Below are 24,892 nucleotides of genomic sequence, written 5' to 3'. Positions count from 1 at the left end.
TGATCCTCAGTTTAGCCCATATAGACTTCTGTTGTGCGCACTGTGTGAAGAGTTTTGCAAAAGTGACCTAAGTATTGAGAAATGTGTCCTAGCATCTGTAAAAAATTGTAATTGACTGCATTTTGTGTGAAAACCACATGAATTGTGTTAATGGTATTGTCACAACAGACGGATGTTCTGCTAAATGTGTTTTGAAAATGTGACTAAAGATTGGACAAAAGTATGTTAGCAATTGAAAAATTTTTTAATTCTGTGGTGGAAAAAAAGTTCCAAAGTTTCAGTGATTTTATGTCATCATTTGTTTCTGCTCAATTTAAATTTTCTATAGAAATAATATTTGACAAATCTTCTTTCCCTTTGAATTACATGTTATGTGGAAATCAAGAGAAACAAAGTGAGAAAATAAACCTGTAATAAAGTTTTTTTTTTTTTTTTTCTAATTGGTTAATTGTTTATAAACTGGATGCATTGAGCTTTAATAATCCCTAACAAAATAAATCTAAAATGGTAATATTTTTTTCTAAATATAAATTTTCTATATATAAATGGTAATTGGTCGTATTTGTTTAATCATGTACTCAAAAATTTAAATAAATAAATAGAATTCAAAAGTTGTGTTTGTGTGCATGTAGTAATTTGTGATCAGCTTAGTTTAACCTGTGCATGCTTACAGTTGAGAAATACAAAGAAAAATTGTACAGAGCAAGTTTCTTTTAAGCCCACCCCACTGAGGAAAGTGTTCTAGAAAAACATGTCTTAAAACATGAACTTAAACTAATTTGTACAAACGCATGCGGGTCAAAATACCTCCTAAGAGCAGCTCATATCTGAACATATTCAGAAATTTGATTCCCTTTTGTGGGAACTGTCGACGCTGCGTGGTAACGCATTGGGAACCTTCTGCGTGATGTCGTCACTGAAGCACTCATGTATCTAACCAATCGCGTAGCGAGACGTCAGAGACGGGTGACGTCACGGACCAGGAAACTATAAAGCATACCCGGATGCAGAGCACGCTAGCTTCTGTGTCTTCAACAAAGCGCTCTATGTTATCTTGTCTGTCTTATTTGGTGTTGTTTGTCCCGTATCATTTACAATATCTCTTCGTCTGAGGACAAGAGTTGCACAAACACACACACACACATATATATATATATATATATATAAAATAAGACAATTATAATGGCGGAGGAAAAACGTTTCAGGAAGTGTGTGCATCCCTGCCCCAGATACATTCCTGACGGGGACACACACGATATGTGCGTTTTTTGTCTGGGGGTTGAGCATGCCCAGGCAGCTCTCGAGGGAGCTGTCTGTGTGCATTGCGAGAGACTAACCCTCAGAGTGTTGAGATCTCGCCGAGCACTCTTCGAGGAGGGTGCCTCGGCGAGCGTTCCCCGCGGGTCGGGTCCTGCTGCTGCTGAGGCGCAGCGCCGGCTGCTGTCGTGGGGTTTGCAGATGGAGCTGGCGGAGGGGGTTGAGACGGGCCCAGCCTTATCTCGCCCTTTACCCGCCAGCCCCAGTGTCTCTTCTCAGGCGGCGGAAGCACGCGTTGCGGTTTCTTCCCCCCGGAGAGAGGCATCGGCGCTTCACCTCTCTTCCTCCGAGAAGGTTGATGTGGTGAGCGTCGAGACTGGGGAAGAGGACCCGCCATCCTCTTCCCCAGCATATGAGGAGCTCCTGGAGGTAGTGACCAGGGCTGTGGCCAAGTTAAAGATTGATTGGCCAGCAGAGCGGGCAGAACCGAAACCAAAAAGTAAGCTAGATGAGCGCTTTCTGCCCGCTCGGTCGCTACCCCAGCGTCGGGGTTTGCCGTTTTTCACGGACCTCCACACCAAGGTGTCGAGGTCGTGGAAAAGGCCCGTGCAGCACCGCGTATTCAGCCCCCAAACATCTGTATATAGCAATATAGTGGGGTTGAAACGGCACGGTTATGCGGCGATGCCCCGGGTTGAAGAGACGCTTGCGGGCTATCTCTCGCCCGAGTCGGCATCGTCACTAAAAGCCCCGACGTTGCCCACCAAGCCCTTAAGAACAACATCAAGCTTGGTGGGCAAAGCATACACGGCAGAAGGTCAGGCGGCGGCATGTCTACACACCATGTCGCTGCTTCAAGCATATCAAGCAGACCTGCTGGGGGAGATTGATGAGAGCGGGGAGGCCACTTATGATTGTATTCAAGAGATCAGGATGGCAACTGATCTCGCTCTCCGTGCCACCAAAGAGACGGCCAAAGAAATCGGCCGGTCTATGGCAGCCTTGGTGGCTACGGAGAGACATTTGTGGCTGAACCTCTCGGACATAAGGGAGCGAGACAAAGCTGCCCTTATGGACGCGCCGCTGTCCCCTGCGGGCCTCTTCGGCGACGCTGTAAATACAGTCGTCGAGAGGTTCCAGGAGGCGAAAAAACAATCAGCGGCGTTCCAGACGTTCATCCCCCGCCGCTCTATTCCCCCCGAGGCTGCTGAGCGGGAGCAGCCTCGGCCGTCCACGAGCTCCTCAGCGCACCACAGAGCGCAACAGAAAGTGAGCGTGGCCACTCGAGCTCCCCCACAAACAGCTTGGGGACCGGGTCGGTCCGCTCACAAGAAGCCTTCCAAGGGCAAAACGGACCTGCGGGCCGTTATCATCGCCAGGAAGGCTTCAAAGCGGTCCTGACATCTGTGGGTCAGGACCCAATGAGGGTGGTCCCCTCCGGAGGAAGCCGGGAAAAAATACATCTAATCCCCACTCCCCTTCGGCACCCTCAGGGGGACAGTCCGTCAACCCTGCCACCCAGTGTGCGTCAGGGCACGGCGGTCCCCGCCGGTCCTTCGAGGAGGGCCGGCCACTTGATTCGGTTGTCTGCCGGCGCGCCGTGTCAGATCACCGAGCCAAGTGCTCAAAAAACACCAGAGACCAGTCTCGAGAGACTGGTTCCCTTAGTAGATTTTTTGGCAGAGTGGAAACTACTTCCAAATATATCAAATTGGGTGCTGCTCATGATAGAAAAGGGTTACAGAATACAGTCCGGGTCTCGCCCACCCAAATTCAACGGGGTGAATCCAGTGCGCACAAGGGTTCCGGCCTGGGACCTGGCCGTGGTTTTACAAGGGTTGGCCGAGGCGCCCTTTGAACCAATAGAGGAGGTTCCTGAGAGGTTCCTCACTCTAAAGACTATTTTTCTACTTGCTATCACTTCTTTGAAAAGGATAGGAGATTTACAAGCACTGTCAGTTGCTCCCTCATACCTTGAATTTGCTCCAGGAATGGTGAAAGCATTCCTGCATCCTAGACCGGGCTATGTCCCTAAGGTCCCTACCCACGTTCCAGGTCCCATTGTGCTCCAGGCTTTCTGCCCTCCTCCTTTTAAATCTTCGGATCAGGAAAAACTAAATCTGCTCTGCCCTGTAAGGGCCTTGGATACTTACGTCCACAGAGCTGCCCTGTGGCGTAAGACTGATCAGCTTTTTGTCTGTTATGGGTCCCCTAAGAAAGGGGGCCCTGCATCTAAGCAGAGGATGAGCAAGTGGGTGGTCGAGGCCATCACACTTGCATATGATGTGGCCGGACAGCCTTCTCCTCTGAATGTCCATGCCCATTCTACGCGGGGTATGGCGGCATCAAAAGCCTTGATGTCAGGTGTCTCCATCGGTGACATTTGTGACCCCCTGCATACTTGCGAGCATTTGTCTCAGACTTATCCAGAAGCTAGCGTGCTCTGCATCCGGGTATGCTTTATAGTTTCCTGGTCCGTGACGTCACCCGTCTCTGACGTCTCGCTACGCGATTGGTTAGATACATGAGTGCTTCAGTGACGACATCACGCAGAAGGTTCCTAATGCGTTACCACGCAGCGTCTCGTTCCCTACTCAGGGAACCAGGGTTACATCTGTAACCTGAGACGTTTTTATCAGAAAAGGATATTTCAGTAGTTACTCCAAACATCAGTTTATGTATGTTTAAAGTGTGCTAATTTTTTAGAGATGAAATAGTTAACTCTTGCTACAGCCATATTTTGTCATGTTTGCACAGTGAATCATATTTGATGTTACACCAGGTTTATTAAGCATATACAAAAGCAAATACAACATGGGCATTACATGTAGGCTAAATATATTTAAAGTTAACTTTTCTCATCCATTTGCCATTTCAGGTAAAAAAAAAAAAAAAAAAAAAAAAGAAAAGAAACAATTTTCCATTAGTTGGTGGAAATTTGCTCACTTTGCAGTTGTTTAATCAACTTTACAATGTACAGAAACAAAGTCTAGTTGGCTTTATTAGAGCTGAGTTTACACCATAACCTGTCCCAGAATGCCTCATGCATCTCTGGGTCCTGTGGCCAGTCTAGATAGGTTCTAGTTTTTACCAGCCGGGCGAGTCTATGATGGGAGGATAGCAAGCGAGATGGAATCATTTCTAGGAAGACCAGGATAAGAATGTCCCTGTGTTCTACCTGGAGCCTGTAGGTGGCCAGCTGCATCTCCAAAGAACACCAGTTGCTACTGAGGTAGTTGCGACTGACGAGACAAAGAGTCTGGCGACTTGCGTAGATGCTGTCTGTGATGTTTTCCACAATGTCTTCTCCCAACTGAAAGTCCCGACTGTGTAGACAGAGACGCAAAAATGGAGGGCCGCGCCTCTCTAAGTTCGGAAGAAGTTCCTCCATGACCCAGTGTTCATCTTTAGCGCTGTAAGACATGAAAACATCATAGCGGTACTGATGTTTACCGTTCCCACGCAAAGCCTCTCTGAACCATCCACTGGCGATGTGATAGAAAGGTACAATGTATTGGCCTGCAAACTTATATGACAGTACCACAATAATAAAAATACACAAAAGTGCAGAGGTGGAGGCAAATAACACAAATTCGATTTCAAATGAGCAGGTCTCCTTAGCATAACCAATAAAGTTAAGGTGGTCAATTCCATTGTCACTCAAGCACTGCAGTTCTTTCATGGTGGGGTTGAACATGTGAACCTGCACCTTCCTGTTGTTCTTCACCCATGAGAGCAGCCACGCATTATCACAACTGCAGTACAGACTCAAGCCCTGAAGACAGAGATATTTCAAACTAATGAGATGTTCTACCAAGTTTTGAAGAACATTGACGTTGTCTTTTAGAACGAGCACTAGACCTCTCAGTGCCTTTAAATCTTTGGTCAGACTTCCATCCAGAAAGAAGAATCTGCAGTTCGCCAAGATCAGCGTCTGGAGTTTGGTCAGATTGTGAAACATTACAGCAATGTTTGGCTGCTTAGTCAATTCAATATTTGCCAGTTTTAAGGTTTTTAAGTGAACAAGCTGATTGATTACAGACAAGTCTCCAATATCACCTGAGAACATTGAGTTAAATTCCAGACTGACGACCGATGGGACATATTTCCCAATGAATTCATTTCCACAGCTCACATATGCTGCATCTATCTGAAGTGTGACTACAGATGTCAAGAGTGAACTGTTGCAGTCCTCAATAGTCACATATTGACCTTTGATGTGCAAGTTTAGGGCCTGATCCAGTGTAGTATTACTCCCAATCACAAGCTGCATTGGTCTCAGGCCTGAACTAATTAAAATATTACTCAAATTATATGGAATTATGCCAAATATATCAAATAAATGCAGCTTGATTGGTGACATGTCAGGTGGGAAGTTCAGATCTCCCAGCAGAAGTGTGCTAAGGTTAATAAGATGTCCAAATGAATTAGATTCAATATGAATAATAGTATTTTCTTTGAGATCTAGGACCATTAGTCCATATAAACCACTGAATGTGTGTTGATAAATGTAAGATAACGTGTTGCTACAGAGATATAGCTCTTTCAAATTGTTCAATCCAAAGAAAGCAAAATCTTCTATGTTAGAAATGTTATTTAAGGATAAATCTAGAATTTCAAGCTCTGCAAAACACATAAATTGGTATGAAACTATCTCATCTATCTTATTTGAGCTTAGAAACATAAAGGAAAGCTGTTTGACTATCTGTGGATCTGAAGCACAAAGAGATTGGAAGTCATTTGGTGTGAGCTCATGCTTAGCTATGTTAACCAAAGTAAGGTTCCTGAAAATCTGAAAGAACAAATACATATCTAAGAGGTTCACAGGTAATATTTTTTTAAGACTAATAGTCTTAACATCTTCACAGCCATCTGAGATATTAGTAAAAGTCAGTGGCAAGTTAATAGTCTCATAATCAACTTGAAAAGACTCAATCGAATATAACTTTGCTGCTGTACACAAGTCATCAATGTTAAGTACATCCACCGTGACAATCAAAGTATTGATTTTATGTACTCCAAATAAAGAAAGATCTTTGAGGAAGTCTTTAGAATGAAACATGAATTCAAACAGATTTCCCAAAACTTCCAAAGCTCCCTCATCTACATGCTCTAATATTCCCAGATACAATTCTACCTCTTCAATATTTAACACAGTAGATATGTAACCATGAGAAGTGTTGAAAACTGAGCAGTTTGGGTACTGAAGTCTATGTAATGTCTGTTCAGTTAGATAAAACCCCTTCAGTGATTTTACATTTGCCAGTCGACACAGAACCTCAGATATATCCTTCAAACACACTTCGAACAAGTATAAATTTTGCAAGTGAGGAATCATTTCAAAAACATTTGGTGCCAATAATGATAATCTATACTTTGAAAGATGCAATGTGTTCAGTGAGGGAAGGCGACTGAAATCAAGAGCTACCTCACAACAGCCTTTTAAAGCAAAGTAAGTTAATCTTAATGACGTTACATTTGTCAAACCATTAAAAGCTTCCGGAGGGATCTCTGAAAAACATCCAGTAATTTCAAGGTAATCCAGAGAAACAAAATGTGTGAATGAGTCTGAAGCCAAGGCACCGTGGCAGTCTCGGTCCATTTGAATGCAGAGGTTCTGTAAGTTTGATGGAAGTTCACGCAGGTCTTCTTTAATGTCAGTGACATGATCGCAGGAGGCAGTGTTTGTTTTTCCACCACAGGTTTTAGCAGGAAACTCTTCCACATCACTGTAGAAAAGACATTTACCAGCAGACCAAGAAGAAACGCATGATATCTTCAGAGATAGTATTAGAAATAGGAACAGAAGCACCATCTTCAATTCCTCAATGATCTTTACAGCTTATGATTCTGCTAGTCTAGGCGTTGTCTCTCTCTTTTCACTGGAGGTAATTAACCATGTCAGAACATTTGAATAAGATATAAACTTCCCTTTTCTGTGGCTGAATTCAATGAAGGTGTGACTCTTAGTCAGTTGCCTTATTTCTCTGTGGTTTTAACACATGTATGAGAGCTTAAAGGCATAGTTCACTAAAAAAAAATGAAAATTCAGTCATCATAACCTCATGTTGAAAGTAACTTTGCAACTACATGTCAGCTTATTCTACTAACTCTATTTTTTACCCAGTCTACAATCTATTAATACTCTAATGAGAGTTAGTCGACACGCAGTTGAAAAGTTACTTATACTTAGTAGAATGTCTAAAGTGGACCATTGAAATAAAGTATAACCAGATAGTCATATATTTTTGGAACAAGAACAACATGAGGGTGATAAAATGATAAAAGTTTTTTCCCTTTAAGTTTAAAGTTCTGAAAGATCATTTGGCCAATCTGAACTTATAATTATTCAGCTGAGAAATTTTTATCAAATTTCCTGCTATATTTCTAAGAAAGTGCATTGTGGCAAATGCAATAATTTCAGAGCAATTTACAGTTTTTTTCAGTTGCTAATAAGCATTTACCAATACTTAAAGTACTTTTCTCTTAACACAGCAACACACCTACATCACATATAGCCAAATAGTTAATTTTCTGCCCAAAACCATATTTTGTTAAATAAACACAAACACTACATTTCAAAACGCTAAAAACATTTTAACTAACTCTATCAAAACACAGCAAACCTGATTCAAAATTTAGCTGTTCTGTCAAACACTAACACAAGTTTTCTATCCAACATGAACATATAGGCAATCAAAGCACAATGATTGTCAAAATACTAACAGTTGATGGCATTATGAAAACTGCATTACTGCCTTTTGCAACAACAGCAGTACATGAAACAAATACTGAAACAATTGATAAGCATTTTTAACTGATAACTGAAATATTGAGATTGTTTTTTTTTTTTTTTTTACTTACACGTGGAACCTATGAAAACGTATTTCTGCCGTGAATAGAAAATAACAAAGGGAATTATGTTCTGACTTTTTTTCTCTCAATTCCTAGTTTATATCTCACAATTCTGAGGAAAAAAGTCAGAATTATGCGATGTAAACTCACAATTGCAAAATAAAAATAAATAAATAAATAAATAAATTATAATTGTGAGATAAAAAGTCACTATTACCTTTGATACTTTTTTATTCTGTGGTGGAAAAAAAGCTTCAACAGTAACCAAAGACCATGTTTGTTGGATTTGTTGTTGATCAATGGCAGCAGTTTCATGTTTTCATTTCAGTAAAAGCTTTATACTACAACGATTCCTCTACCACTGTTCCATATACGCAGAATATGTGGTCTGCACTAGCTACCAAGAGGACACCATCCCACCCTCTATGGGAACATCATCAACACTACACACCCAACCCCAGAAAGAAATTTCAACCGAGGGGGCAACTGAAGTTCTGCATAGGGGACACATTTGACCAATCGCTGCCCTGAGCAATTCTGTTACTTTCTTCTTCTTCTTTTTTCTACTGTACATTCTATAAAGTAATGACTTATTCACATTCAAAAATGTAGAATGGCTTTCATGTAAACATTCTAATATTACTGCAGTAAAAGGAAAATGAATTACAAAAAACAATGGATTTCATATTTTCTGCAGGAAGAACCAAAACATGACAAGTAATGCAGTTTTCATACTGTCATCAGCTGTTATTTTGACTGTTAGTGCTTTGATTGTTCATGTTGGATAGAAAACTAGTGCTAGTGTTTGACAGAACGACTCGATTTTGAATCAGGTTTGCTGTGTTTTGATAGAGTTAGTATGTGTTGAAAAAGGTTTTTAGCATTTTGAAATGTAGAGTTTGTGTTTATTTAACAAAATAAGGTTTTGGGCAGAAAACTAACTATTTGGCTAATTGTGTGATGTATGTGTATTGCTGTGTTAAGAGTTTAGAAAAAGTACTTTAAGAATTGGTAAATGCTTATTAGCAATTGAAGAAACTGTTAGTGAATGAGTTGTTACTTTATAGAATGTGCAGTAGAAAAAAGAAGAAGAAAGTAACAGAATTGCAAATCCAACATACATGGCCTTTGGTTACTGTTGAAGCTTTTTTTCCATCACAGAAAAAAAAAAGTATAAAAGGTAATTGTGACTTTTTATCTCACGATTCTATTTTTTATTTTATTTTTTTTTTTATTTTGCAATTGTGAGTTTACATCTCACAATTCTGACATTTTCCCCTCAGAATTGTGATAGATAAACTATAGGAATTGAGAGAAAAAAGTCAGAATTGTGAGATAAAAAGACATAATTACCTCTTTTATTTTCTATTCATGGCAGAAATAAGCTTTCATAGGTGAAAAAAACAGAGATGCACAGTCCAGCACACATTCTTCCTCCTCTCCTCTACCTCTTCTTCTCCCTCTCCCTTGTCATGATCCAACTTCTCCTCTTCTTCTTCATCTATTCCTCTCCCTCAACCAGATATTATTTTCTCTCTGCTCCTCTGTGTTGTTCTTCATACACATTGAACAAATCTGATTCAAAGAGTCCTATTTTACTGTGTGTTCATGTCATGGAAAGAAATTGAACACCTGACTATGCTTCAAACTGAGATTGGAATCTGCTATTTCTCAATATTTCAGTGATTTGCTAATTAAAAATGCTTATCAATTGTTTTAGTATTTGTTTTATGTATTTTTTTCAATACTGTTGAGCTGCTGTTGTTGCAAAAGTAGAAGTTTTATACTATATTTAATGATTGGAACATTTATTCTTCATTTCTGACTTGCTGTGTTTAAGCATTTGCAAATAAAATGGGAAAGATTCATGATTTTGGTATGGAGTAAGCTTACAGCTTTTTACAGACGCTAGGACACATTTCTCAATACTTAGGTCACTTTTGCAAAACTCTTCACACAGTGAGCACAACAGAAGTCTATGTGGGCTAAACTGAGGATCAATTATCATTGTTTTGGCACAAAATGCATTCAATGACTACATCTCTCAAATTTCATGAATTCTTTTCTCACTCAGACACAACAACTGCCAAAACTCTTTGTATGTACAGGCCAGTTTGCATATGCTTACATACTGTTTTCAAAACTGTTAAACTTATGTTCAAAACAATAACATAATACAAAACTGAATAAGACAGCAATTTGCTACATTTCTACAATAATATTTTACAGTTTTTTCCGATTGCTAAACGATAGTGAGCACAACTGGAGCTACATGTGCAAAACTCTAACTACAGTCTGCACTACCAACAGTCACCTGAGCTAAACAGTTAACACATGACTCCAAACAGGTTCAGTGCAGCCAAACACTATGCACAACCCTCAGTGAGATAACACACACTGTCACTCAGAACACACTGAGAGTAAAAACACTAGCATCAAACACCAACACAGAAAATATTTTCATCTTTACAGTTTGAACAATTTCAGTGACTTCATACAAAGTAATATTTTCTTCAAAGAAAAGAGTGACATTCTTTCACATGATTTATTTAAATTTTTAGAACATAATTCTTTAAGGTAAATGAAAATTAGCAGTTTGCTTCAATAGTCTGTAGTAATTTACGGAATTACAGTAATGAGTTACATATATATATTCGCCCTATTTGTGTGCTTAATCAATATTATAAAATATTTACACATATTTCTAAAAGTGTGTGTGTGTTCACTAACAAGTCTAAAACAAGACACCTGCTTAGCCTTTCAGCTGAAATTGCAATGTTTGAAAGGCACAAGTCTGAAATCTATTCTGTTTTGAATGTGTTGTTCACAGTTTTGATAGCAGTGTGTTAGCATTTGAACAAAGTGCTGTAAATCCACAGTGTTGTGCAGGTTGTGGTTAAAGTCATGGGATAAGTGTGTAGAGTTTTGAAAACTGTGTTCAAGCAATGAAAAACGAACTAGAGTTTGGTCCACATGAACTGCTGCAGTGCAGACTGTAGTTAGAGTTTTGCACATGTGACTCCAGTTGTGCCCACTGTCATTTAGCAATCGAAAAAAACTGTAATGAAATATATTTTAAATCTTAAAATTAAATGCTATAAAAACAATTAAATTGTATCTGTATCAGTGGATGGTAAATTCTTGTATTTTGAAATTACTCAGTGCAAAAAAATAAATAAACGACATAAAATGTCGACAAATTCTGCATCATATCTGATTTATTCCAGTAACATATATTGCAGTGAATTATAAACAGAAATGTGTCCTTGTTTTACACGTTGTATAATGCTACATGTTGTTAGTGTTTTTTAGGTCATTGTTTTGTAGGTGACAGAGTGTGTTTGTCGGCTGTCAACCTTTGCTAGTGTTCTGGAAGAATGAGTTTATTTGAGACCTGGATAAAGTGTTTTGGTAGTTGTAGTGCATTTTGAATGTGGAATGAACTGCTTTGCCAAGCTGAAAGTTGGTTAGGAGAACTTTGTGAAGAGTTTTGCAAAAGTGACCTAAGTACTGAGAAATGTGTCCTAGCGTCTGTTAAAAACTGTAAATGAAAAGAAAATGTAAGCATTTTAGAAATGTGTTAATTGACTGCATTTTGTGTGAAAACATGAATTTTGCTAAATGTGTTTAGAGTTATGAAAATGTGACTAAAGATTGGACAAAAGTATGTTAGCAATTTAAAAAAACTGTAACATGTACATGCTTACAGTTGAGAAATACAAAGAGCCCACCCCACTGAGGAAAGTGTTCTAGAAAACACATCTTAAAACATGAACTGAAACTAATTTATACAAACACATGGGTCAAAATATCTCCTAAGAGCAGCTCATATCTGAACATATTCAGAAATAGTCTGATGTTGATTTTTATCAGAAAAGGATATTTCAGTAGTTACTCCAAACATCAGTTTATGTTTGTTTAAAGTGTGCTCATTTTTTGAAGATGAAATAGTTAACTTTTGCTACAGCCATATTTTGTCATGTTTGCACAGTGAATCAAACTTGATGTTACACCAGGTTTATTAAGCATATAAAAAAGCAAATGAATAAAAGTCCTGCCATATTTTTTCCCCACCCACTGAAGCAGTGTTAAAGTTAAAGTTAATGAGATAATTAAGTAATTAATTGAGTGATGATTGAGCGTTATTGAAGACACCTGATGATAACAACCAGAATCACCAAAGGAGAAAATCACAATTTTTAAGACACCATCACAGAGGTCATGGTTTGCTTTAGTTGAGCTCTTGACCCTTGACTTTTTAATATTAAAATTTATTTGGGCAGTTTTAACTGCATTAAAACCAACCAGACAAGCAAAGTTAAAAGATCAGGTGGTGTTGGTTATGTTTTCACATTATCATTATTTGATCTGAATCACTGAACTCATTTAGAGCTCAATCTCTGAGTTAGATTTACATTATTGATTACAGCAGCACTGTGATTCTAGAGCAGAATTATTTTTTTTCAAAATAATTAAATCATCAAAAGTTGTTCTTAGAAAAAGAAAAAAAAAAACACTTTCATTTAGACACAGACATCAAGAATCAGTCTGTGAATCTCAACAATGGTGAGAATAATAAAGCATGTTGCAGTGCATTCTGGGTGCCACCAATCAAAACTCATCCACGGCTCCCATCCTGCATTGCTGCATGAAAAATTATGAGCTGAATTGTATTAGTAATTTCTTTATTCTCACTATTTAAATTTTGCTGTTTTTCTGTGACTTTTTAGTAGCTTGTTTTCTAGTGTTCAGAGTTGATCAGTTTATCAGAATATGTTGCTTGTCATCGTCGAGATTCATACGCTGATACTTGATGTCTGTGTGTGCCTAAAAAAACCAAAACAACTTTTAAGGAATCCTTCATATTTTATTGATAAAACTGATCTTCTGTATAATCACAGTGCTGCTGTAATCAATAATGTAAATCTAACTCAGAGATTGGGCTCTAAATGAGTTCAGATCAAATAATGATTATGTGAAAACATTACCAGCACCACCTGATCATCTTTTCTCTTTGCTTGTCTGGCTGTTACAACTCAGTTACAGCAGCCCAAACAAAATCCAATGTTAAAAAGTGAAGTGTCAAGAGCCCAACTAAAGCAAACCATGACCTCTGTGATGGTGGCTTAAAAATTATGATTTTCTCCTTTGCCGATTCTGCTTGTTATCATCAGGTGTCTTCCATAATGCTCAATCGTCACTCAATTAATCACTTATTTATCTCATTAACTTTAACAGCGCTTCAGCGGGTGAAAAAAATATATATAGCCGGACTTTTACTTTCTGACCCCTGGACTATACACCTCTGCCGCGAACGGACCCGTATCGGAGTCCACTTGCGCGCAGTGACGGATCTGTAACGAAGGCGGATCGCGGACCCCGCCTTGGCTCCGCGCTGCATCCGCTCCGCATCCGCGATTAAAACCTTACCTTACGCGGCGGGTCTGTTTGGGACCCGCAAATTGATACAACCGTTACAGTAAAGGCGCGTCCGCGGATCCGACATGGGTCCGCTCAAAACCCGCTGATTCAGTAGAATTTATGGTGTCGCCTGGATGCGGACCTGCCAGGGGCCAGTTGCACCAGCTGTGCGCAAGTTACAACGTAGACTAGTTTTGACGTAAATGGGCACTAAGTTACAACTTACGCACTACTAAATATTTTTGTGTTGCACCATTAAACTTATTTGAAGCGTAACTCTACGTATACACTAAATATTTACGGAAGCCCCCTATCAGGAGTAACGGTTGGAATAAAATAGCAGACTGACTGAACTGCATCAATAAGCTCTTGTTTTACCTGACAGACTTCATTCTTTACACATATATGATGCTGCTGACATTTACACTCTCTTAAATTTTAAGAGAGAGAACATCATGTGAAAAGATTACTTTGTTAGACACTTCAACACGAACCCGTTAAACAGCGCACCGCTGTGTGCATCGGTCCTATCACTCCTTGTTGTGCATGTCAAATAAAATCAGTCATAATCGATAAATGTAATTTCTTATGTTTTTCTTGTTGTTTCAGTATTTATTTATTGATCCTTATTAATTTCGTTTCAAATACAGTTTCTGAATGTTATTTACATATAAAAACATTTATGATTAAGTAGTAGGCTATTATATTTAATGGGAACTTATTTTTACTGTTAGCTACGTGAGGCAAAATAAGTCAGAATGAAGGATAAACTGAAATTCACGGAATTTCAACAACTTCTGCTCCTGTATTTGAAGGATAACTGAAGGTAAACGTCATATTATGCGACTACGCATTACTTTACCGAGATCTTACGAGCTACTAGCTACGTTCTGCCTTAAGAACAAATGGTGCAACCGAATAAAGTACAGAGTTAGTTACAAACTAGCTAGTAGTTACTAAGCCACTAGTGTGGACTTTACGTTCCAATTTAAGAAAAAACTTATGAAGTGCAACCCTACCCAGATCCTCTGGGTGGCGTCAAAGCGAATGTGACAGTCACGCGGATTTGGCGATTTGAATGCGGCTCCGCCGAGGAGTTCCCTGCTGTGTGGTACACACACAAAAAGCCCAGAGTCAAACTGCCCAACTAAAGGAACCACTGACCACCAAAATGGTGACCAAACATTTTCAATAAAACATCAACATCTAAATCTCTGTTAATTCTCAAGAAGAACTATCTTGAGAGATGTATTGTCTTCTTTTATCTTCAGTTGATTTCAGGCTGTGTGGCTTTTAGTCAGTTGTAGTTGTGTTTCATTTTCTGAAAGTGCAGACATTGATTCAATACCATTACCACTGATTTTTTTGTTGAAATTTCAACATTTTTTCAACATTAATTGAGGGTGCAAAAGTGATATTGATTCAATGAGGTTAACATTGACAAATTAACATTGATTCAAGATTATTTCGATAATTGCTTGCTATCTGGGGAAGCACCATCTTCAATTGCTCAATGATCTTTACAGCTTATGATTCTGCTCGTCTGGGCGTCGTCTCTCTCTTTCACTAGAGATAATAAACATGTCAGAACATTTGAATAAGATATAAACTTCCCTTTTCTGTGGCTGAATTCTATGAAAGTATGACTCTTAAGCCGTGCACAAAGTTAACGACTAAAACATTCAATGACTGAGCTCAACACACAGCGATTGTTTCCTGCGACCGAAGCAGATTTATATATTTACACATGGAATTTGAACATCAACTGTAATCGCAGACTGAACGCGACTGGATGCGTTTGAGCATGATCAGTCATAAGTATCAATTTACATTCATAATCGGCCTTACAAAAGTGTGTGTGTGCGACTTTAGTCAGTTGCCTTATTTCCCTGTTGTTTTAACACATGTATGAGAGCTTAAAGGCATAGTTCACTAAAAAATGAAAATTCGGTCATCATTTACCTCATATTGAAAGTAACTTTGCAACTACATTTCAGCTTATTCTACTAAATCTATCCTTACACTATTAACACAATCTACTAATACTCTAATTAGAGTCAGTATACATGTAGTTGAAAAGTTACTTATACTAAAATTTCTAAAGTGGACCATTGAAATAAAGTATAACCACAGATAGTCATATATTTTTGGAACAAGAACAACATGAGGGTGATTACATGATAAAAGTATTTTCCCTTTAAGTTTAAAGTTCTGAAAGACCATTTAGCCAGTTTGAATTTATTATTTTTCAGCTGAGAAATTTTATCAAATTTCCTGCTATTTCTAAGAAAGTGTACATCTTAACAGCTAACACACACATACACTGTAAAATGTAATTAGTTGAGTTTACTTAGAAAGCTTAATTAAACTGTTGGGTTAAGCTACCACACAGTACAGAGTACTTAGAAATCTTGAGGATTGGTAATTCAATTTTACAAATTGAGTACTTAGTTCAGTCATGTTAAAAATCTTGTTCACATTATGTAGAAACTGCCTTAAATTTCTCAAGCATTTTTTACTCAGTTGCAACAATGGACCATACATTTATTTGTATTTATTAAACTGGAGACACTGTTGAAAATAATAAAGTTTGATGTCACCATCATGGTGGAAAGTGTTTGCTTTAGTTGGGCTCTTGCCCTTGACTCTTAACATTAGTGTTTCTCTGGCTGTCATAACTCAGTGTTTGTAAGACACAGCTGTTATGGTGAAAAAAAAAAAAAAAAAAAAAAAAAACAAAGCGAAATACTGGGGTTGATCTGTTGGATCTGTACTTATAATGTCATCATCAAAATTCCACAGATTTGTACACAGATTGTACTTAATCAAAAGTGTGCTTTGTTACTATAAACAATTAAATATTTTATTGCTGAAACTAGATCAAGAGACTGAGCATGGTTAAGATCATATATTTTTAATATTATATTTATCAAAAAACATTTTGGGCTACTTTTAGACACACAGAGACATCAATAATCAGCGTAAAAATCTCAACCATGGTGACATAAAATACATGCTGGGAGCCATCATAAAACTCATCCATGGCTCCCAGCATGCATTGCAGCATGTCACCGTTGTTGAGATGCATCCGCTGATTCTTGATGTCTCTGTGTGTCTATATAGTCCAAAATGTTTTTTGACTAACATATTAAAAATATGATTTCAACAGTGCTCTGTCTCTTCCTACAGTTTCATTGATTATTAAAAAATACTTATTTATATTTAATGAAAAACCACACTTTTGATCAAGTATAAAACTCAGGATTAAATCTGTGGGTATTCAATGATATCATCAGATGATGCAACAGATCAATCCCAACATTTTTCTGGGCTTTTTTCACCATACAGTTTTTTCCAATTGCTAACACACAATTTTTCAAACTAGTCTGGTTTTATCAAAACACTTAACACAATTCACAAAACCACACACCCAAACTGCAAAATACCTCATATATCCTGCAAAATGAAGCACTGCAACCGAAACTACACAGAGCATTATCAAAATCAAACTTTTGCATGAAATGGCACACACTTCATTCATATTACCAGATTTTTGCCTAACCACCTACACACTGTTGGGCATAATGAAAAGCACCCCCATCTTTAGTATGCTTTGCCATAATACTAAAATATGTATCAGATTGTTCACATGCACAGAAATATTTGCAGATACACACACATGCTGTTGCAACATTTTTATTTTTTTTCCTTCACTACAGTAAACAAGTCAGTACAACATAAGCACAGCAGATATATTTACATGGGACTGAACAAAAATATTCTTACAAAAAAAGTAAACTGAAAAAGAAAATTTCTGAAAAAAATATATTACAGTAAAAAAAACAAACAAAAAAAAAAGGCAAGAAAAATAATTAGGCAGCATCTTGCCGCACAGCCGGGTCTGGCCACAACGCCTCGTCAACATCACAGGCAATATCTTCCCTTGCCAGACATCGAGGGAAGAAGCGCCTTGAGTGCCTTATCCATCCCTGAATTGCACCCACATCAATCTCATCACATGCCTCTTCCATGGCCTGCACAAGAGGCATGCGCACAAAGGGCTGCCGGTCGTATACCTTCCACCGCCATGCCGAAAAGAATTCTGCTATGGGGTTCAGAAATGGTGAGTATGGTGGGAGGTATTGCACGAGAAATGTTGGGTGGTCAGCAAACCAGTTTTGGACTGGGGCTGCACGATGAAAGCTCACGTTGTCCCATACTACAACGTACCGGTTTCTTTGATGGTCTGCATCATTCATACGCTCTGGTGGTATGAGAATGTTGTGAAGTCTGTCCAGAAATGTGAGAATATGGGCTGTGTTGTATGGTCCAAGTTTGGCATGACGGTGGAGGACACCATGCATATTGGAGATGGCAGCGCACATTGTGATGTTCCCACCACGTTGGCCAGGAACATCTATAATGGCTCTGTGGCCAATGAGGTTTCTCCCTCTTCTTCTGGTCTTTGCTAGGTTGAACCCAGCCTCATCTATAAAGATGAACTCATGTGGGATTGCATGAGCATCCATTTCCAGTACTCCCTGAAAACAAAGAACAAAAATCACTCAATATGGTGTTATCCAGTACACTGGGAAACAATGTTGTGTGTAGTGTACTGCAGTCAATATAGTACTTACATCCACATATGCTCGTCTGAACTCTTTGTTTCTTTGAGAGTTTCTCTCAAACGGCACCTTATAAAGTTGTTTCATTCTGATTTGGTTTCGCTTGAGAATGCGAGCCAATGTGGACAGACTAACTCGTTGAATGTTGTTGAATAAGGTGTTGTCTTGGATGATGTGGCTTTGAATTTCTCGTAATCTGATTTCATTATTTTCCAAAACCAAGTTTACAATGGCAGCTTCCTGTACCCCGGTGAACATTTGGCCCCTTCCTCCACCATGGTGTCGTCTCTCAGTCCTTTAGAAAAAATAAAATAAAAATATATATAGGGCTTGGACAATGCAGCCTAAATATTTTCCCCCACAGTAGAGTACATTGTACAGGAAACTTGTACAGTTCATGAATGGCTGATGTCATACACTAAGTAAACAGGTGTCACCCAACTGATACACTATGACATGGGGTATACTACATGTGTACTACATGAAATTTTGGTTACATACCTGTTCTCCAGTCTAAAGGTCCGGATGACAGAGGCGACAGTAAAACGGCTCAAGTTTGGCTGCACTCTCTGTCCAGCCTCACGCATTGTCAACCCATGGTTGATGACATGATCTACTAAGGTTGCTCTGATTTCATTTGAAAGTGTTTGTCTTCTTTGGCCATGAACTCCTCTACCTGCTCTACCCCTACCTCTCACTCTTCCTCCCCCTCTTATTCTCAACCTCCCTCTTCCTCTTCCTCTTCCTCTTCCTCTCTCTGCAATTTCTTCCATTGTTGTTGTAAAAAAAAAGGTTCTCACCTGTGGTCTTTTCATAGTGCTTACATCCTGATTGAAGTGTTAACAATTAACCACTGAGGTGTTTGGCCAGGTGGCACATGTAATTGGCCAATTAGCTCATGTAGTGTCATTTTGAATGGCAGTGTTTTGAAATGGCAAACATGTGACTTTATGTCAGATTGTTGTGTCTTATGCAGAGAACTGTATTTAGTGAATTTAAAAAGTGCTATTTTGAAATGCAAAATGTGTGTAAAACAGAAAAGGTGTTTAGACTTTTGGAGACTTGAGAAGAAGTTTTGCTCTCTGTGTGTCAGTTTAAATAATTGTGCTGTGCATGTCATTTTAGTGTGTTAGCAATTGGAAAAAACTGTAACAGCTGTGTCTTACAAACACTGAGTTACAACAGCCAGAAAAACACTAATGTTAAAAGTCAAGGTCAAGAGCCCAACTAAAGCAAACACTTTCCACCATGATGGTGACATCAAACTTTATTATTTTCAACAGTATCTCCAGTTTAATAAATACAAATAAATGTATGGTCCATTGTTGCAACTGAGTAAAAAATGCTTGAGAAATTTAAGGCAGTTTCTACATAATGTGAACAAGATTTTTAACATGACTGAACTAAGTACTCAATTTGTAAAATTACCAATCCTCAAGATTTCTAAGTACTCTGTACTGTGTGGTAGCTTAACCCAACAATTTAATTAAGCTTTCTAAGTAAACTCAACTAATTACATTTTACAGTGAATACTCAAGATTTCTAAGTACTCTGTACTGTGTGGTAGCTAGTTTTATCAATTCAAAATGATGAGTAACTTACTTGCTAAATTTAAGGCAATCGGTTTCCTTAAGTTTTTTTTTTAAGTAAACCCAACAGTTTAATTAAGCTAAGTAAACTCAACTAATTACATTTTACAGTGTAGAAATAATATTTGACAAATCTTCTTTCCCTTTGAATTACATGTTATGTGGAAATCAAGAGAAATAAAGTGAGAAAATAAAGTTTTTTTTTCTTCCTCTTCTAATTTGTTAATTATTTATAATCTGAATGCATCGATCTTTAATAATCCCTAAGGAAATAAATCTAAAATTGTACTATTTTTTTTTATAAATATAAATGTTCTATTTATAAATGGTAATTGGTTATATTTGTTTAATTATGTAATCAATTTTTTTTTTTAAAAAAGGATACAAAAGTTATGTTTGTGTGCATGTAGTAATTTGTGATCAGATTAGTTTAACCTGTGCATGCTTACAGTTGAGAAATCCAAAGAAAAAAATGTACAGAACAGGTTTCTTTTGTGACTCTTATTCTTTTGCAGAAAACACGTCTTAAAACATGAACTGAAACTACTTTGTACAAACACATGGGTCAAAATATCTCCAAAGAGCAGCTTATATCTGAACAAATTCAGAAATAGTCTGAGGTTGATTTTTATCAGAAAAGGATATTTCAGTAGTTACTCCAAACATCAGTTTATGTGTGTTTAAAGTGTGCTCATTTTTTGAAGATGAAATAGATCTTGCTACAGCCATATTTTGTCATGTTTGCACAGTGAATCAAACTTGATGTTACACCAGGTTTATTAAGCATATAAAAAAGCAAATACAACATAGACATTACATGTAGGCTAAATATTTTTTAAAGTTAAATTTCGTCAACCATTTGCCATTGACGTAAAAAACTAACAAAAAAAAAAAAAAAAAAAAACACTTTTCCATTAGTTGTCATATTGATTGAACTTTTGACGAAATTTTGCTCACTTTGCAATTGTTTAATCAACTTTACAATGTACAGAAACAAAGTCTAGTTGGCTTTATTAGAGCTGAGTTTACACCATAACCGGTCCCAGAATGCCTCATGCATCTCTGGGTCCTGTGGCCAGTCTAGATAGGTTCTAGTTTTTACCAGCCGGGCCAGTCTATGATGGGAGGATAGCCAGCGAGACGGAATCATTTCTAGGAAGACCAGGATAAGAATGTCCCTGTGTTCTACCTGGAGCCTGTAGGTGGCCAGCTGCATCTCCAAAGAACACCAGTTGCTACTGAGGTAGTTGCGACTGACGAGACAAAGAGTCTGGCGACTTGCGTAGATGCTGTCTGTGATGTTTTCCACAATGTCTTCTCCCAACTGAAAGTCCCGACTGTGTAGACAGAGACGCAAAAATGGAGGGCCGCGTCTCTCTAAGTTCGGAAGAAGTTCCTCCATGACCCAGTGTTCATCTTTAGCGCTGTAAGACACAAAAACATCATAGCGGTACTGATGTTTACCGTTCCCACGCAAAGCCTCTCTGAACCATCCACTGGTGATGTGATAGAAAGGCGCGATGTATTGGCCTGCAAACTTATATGACAGTACCACAATAATAAAAATACACAAAAGTGCTGAGGTGGAGGCAAAGAACACAAATTCAATTTCAAATGAGCAGGTCTCCTTAGCATAACCAATAAAGTTGAGGTGGTCAATTCCATTGTCACTCAAACACTGCAGTTCTTTCATGGTGGGGTTGAACATGTGAACCTGCACCTTCCTGTTGTTCTTCACACATGAGAGCAGCCACGCATTATCACAATTGCAGTACAGACTCAAGCCCTGAAGATTGAGATATTTCAAACTAGTGAGATGTTCCACCAAGTTTTGAAGAACATTGATGTTGTCTTTTAGAATGAGCGCTAGACCTCTCAGTGCCTTTAAATCTTTGGTCAGACTTCCATCCAGAAAGAAGAATCTGCAGTTCGCCAGGATCAGCGTCTGGAGTTTGGTCAGATTGTGAAACATTACGGCCAAGTTTGGCTGCTTAGTCAATTCAATATTTGCCAGTTTTAAGGTCTTTAAATCAACAAGCTGATTGATTACAGACAAGTCTCCAATATCACCTGAGAACATTGAGTTAAATTCCAGACTGACGACCGATCGGACATATTTCCCAATGAATTCATTTCCGCAGCTCATATATGCTGCATCTATCTGAAGTGTGACTACAGATGTCAAGAGTGAACTGTTGCAGTCCTCAATAGTCACATATTGACCTTTGATGTGCAAGTTTAGGGCCTGATCCAGTGTAGTATTACTCCCGATCACAAGCTGCATTGGTCTCAGGCCTGAACTAATTAAAATATTACTCAAATTATATGGAATTATGCCAAATATATCGGATAAATGCAGCTTGATTCGTGACATGTCAGGTGGGAAGTTCAGATCTCCCAGCAGAAGTGTGATAAGGTTAATAAGATGTCCAAATGAATTAGATTCGATATGAATAATAGGATTTTCTTGGATATCTAGGACCATTAGTCCATATAAACCACTGAATGTGTGTTGATAAATGTAAGATAACGTGTTGCTACAGAGATATAGCTCTTTCAAATTGTTCAGTCCAATGAAAGCAAAATCTTCTATGTTAGAAATGTGATCTGAGGATAAATCTAGAATTTCAAGATTTGCGAAACACATGAATTGGTATGCAATTATCTTACCTATCTTATTTTTTTTTAGAAACATAACGGAAAGTTGTTTGACTATCTGTGGATCTGAAACACAAAGAGATTGGAAGTCATTTGGTCTAAGCACACACCTAATTATGGAAACAGATGTGAGGTTCCTGAAAATCTGAAACAACCAGTATACATCTATGAGGTTTACAGTCTCAAAAGGTAAAATATAATCAAGGCTAAAATTTTTAACATCTTTACAGCCATCTGAGATATTAGTAGGGGTCAGTGGCAAGTTAATAGTCTTAAAAGTAACATCAAAAGACTCAATCGAATATAACTTTGCTGCTGTACACAAGTCATCAATGTTAAGTACATCCACCATGACATACAAATTATTGATTTTATGTACTCCAAATAAAGAAAGATCTTTGAGGAAGTCTTTAGAATGAAAGGCAAATTCAAACAGATTTCCCAAAACTTTCAAAGCTCCCTCATCTACATGCTCTAATTTTCCCATATCCAATATTACCTTTTCAATGTTTAACACAGTAGATATGTAACCATCAGAAGTTTTGAAAACTGAGCAGTTTGGGTACTGAAGTCTATTTAATGTGCTTTCATATAGATGAAACTCCTTCAGTGATTTTACATTTGCCAGTCGACACAGAACCTCAGATATATCCTTCAAACTCACTTGATTTAAGTGTAATATTTGCAAGTGAGGAATCATTTCAAAAACATTTGGTGCCAATAATGATAATCTATACTTTGAAAGATGCAATGTGTTCAGTGAGGGAAGGCGACTGAAATCAAGAGCTACCTCACAACAGCCTTCTAAAGCTGAGCTAGTTAAACTTAATGAAGTTACATTTGTCAAACCATTAAAAGCTTCCGGAGGGATCTCTGAAAAAAATCCATTAATTTCAAGGTAATCCAGAGAAACAAAACGTGCGAATGAGTCAGAAGCCAAGGCACCGTGGCAGTCTCGGTCCATTTGAATGCAGAGGTTCTGTAAGTTTGATGGAAGTTCACGCAGGTCTTCTTTAATGTCAGTGACATAATGGCAGGAAGCAGTGTTTGTTTTTCCCCCGCAGGTTTTAGCAGGAAACTCTTCCACATCACTGTAGAAAAGACATTTACCAGCAGACCAAGAAGAAACGCATGATATCTTCAGAGATAGTATTAGAAATGAGAACAGAAGCACCATCTTCAGTTCCTCCATCTTTACAGCTTATGATTCTGCTCGTCTGGGCGTCGTCTCTCTCTTTTCACTGGAGGTAATTAACCATGTCAGAACATTTGAATAAGACATAAACTTCCCTTTTCTGTGGCTGAATTCAATGAAGGTGTGACTCTTAGTCAGTTGCCTTATTTCTCTGTGGTTTTAACACATGTATGAGAGCTTAAAGGCATAATTCACTAAAAAAGGAAAATTCAGTCATCATTCAACCTCATGTTGAAAGTAACTTTGCAACTACATGTCAGCTTATTCTACTAACTTACACTCTATTAACAGTCTAAAATTTACTAATACTCTAATGAGACTCAGTCGACATGTAGTTGAAAAGTTACTTATAGTTATTAAAATGTCTAAAGTGGACCATTGAAATAAAGTGTAACCGGATAGTCGTATATTTTTTTTGGAACAACATGAGGGTGATTAAATGATAAAAGTATTTTCCCTTTAAGTTTAAAGTTCTGAAAGATAATTTAGTCAGTCTGAACTTATTATTATTCAGCTGAGAAATTTTATCAAATTTCCTGCTATTTCTAAGAAAGTGCATTGTGGCAGATGCAATATTTTCAGAGCAATTCACAACTCTCATTCACACTTCCTCCCTCTAATCAGCTCTCATCACTAGATACAAGTTCAACTGATACTCTTCTCTCCTCTCTAACATTCTGGTTAGACTACTTCTGCTCCCTTTCATCCAAGCCAGCCTATCACATTCTTCATAAATAAAACAGCCACCATCATTGGACAGTTTGACACACACATTTTAACAGCTAAAACACTATAAGCTAACAGCTTATTGAAGCTCTGAGATTGACAAGAGCAGCTTCCAAATCCTCAGTACTCATCTGGATCTGGATCAGGCCGAAACGTACAAGGCACTACGTATTTTTGTTTTGCAAAAATATTCCCACAGGTACGTTTATCTAATGAGACTGGGCTCCCACGTAGAAGGCGACGTTCTCAAGACCTTGCGCAACATTCCTTAAAAGTTCTCAAAAGGTGATGAAAATTCACAGAACTTTCGGGACATTCCGAAAACGTCCTCTTTTGGTAATGAAAGTGCTGCAGTTTAAGGTTCCTTATATGACTTTAGGGGGACGTTCCATTTTTTTCATTTTATGGTCAAAAAAGAACGTTACAAAGAGGACATTTGGGACATTAACAGAATGTTCTCACATGGTCCTCTGTTGGTCATTTACAGTTTTTTTTGATTGCTTACACACTAAAATTAAAAATAACACACAATTACTGAAACTCTATACACTCAAGGAGCAAAACCT

General features: G+C 38.1%; 2 protein-coding genes across 2 annotated transcripts; both read right to left on the bottom strand.

Moving 5' to 3' along the window:
* Positions 1-4,148: 4,148 nt before the first annotated feature.
* On the bottom strand, positions 4,149-7,090 carry LOC137035364 (toll-like receptor 13). Its single transcript, XM_067408559.1, has one exon. The coding sequence runs from the start codon at positions 7,070-7,072 to the stop codon at positions 4,247-4,249; it is 2,826 nt and encodes a 941-aa protein (XP_067264660.1). The 5' UTR covers positions 7,073-7,090; the 3' UTR covers positions 4,149-4,246.
* A 13,307-nt stretch (positions 7,091-20,397) lies between these two features.
* LOC137035809 (toll-like receptor 13) lies at positions 20,398-23,603 on the bottom strand. The gene has a single exon (XM_067409493.1). It carries the CDS (start codon positions 23,595-23,597, stop codon positions 20,748-20,750), a length of 2,850 nt encoding a protein of 949 aa, XP_067265594.1. The 5' UTR covers positions 23,598-23,603; the 3' UTR covers positions 20,398-20,747.
* Between the last annotated feature and the right edge of the window lie 1,289 nt (positions 23,604-24,892).

Source organism: Chanodichthys erythropterus, chromosome 14 (genome assembly GCF_024489055.1).
Source record: "Chanodichthys erythropterus isolate Z2021 chromosome 14, ASM2448905v1, whole genome shotgun sequence".
Taxonomy (NCBI): domain Eukaryota; kingdom Metazoa; phylum Chordata; class Actinopteri; order Cypriniformes; family Xenocyprididae; genus Chanodichthys; species Chanodichthys erythropterus.
This window is presented reverse-complemented; position numbering and strand designations above follow the sequence as displayed.

Coding starts and splice junctions, on each gene's coding strand:
- LOC137035364 (XM_067408559.1), bottom strand. CDS start 7,072: ATGGTGCTTCTGTTCCTATTTCTAATACTATCTCTGAAGATATCATGC.
- LOC137035809 (XM_067409493.1), bottom strand. CDS start 23,597: ATGGAGGAACTGAAGATGGTGCTTCTGTTCTCATTTCTAATACTATCT.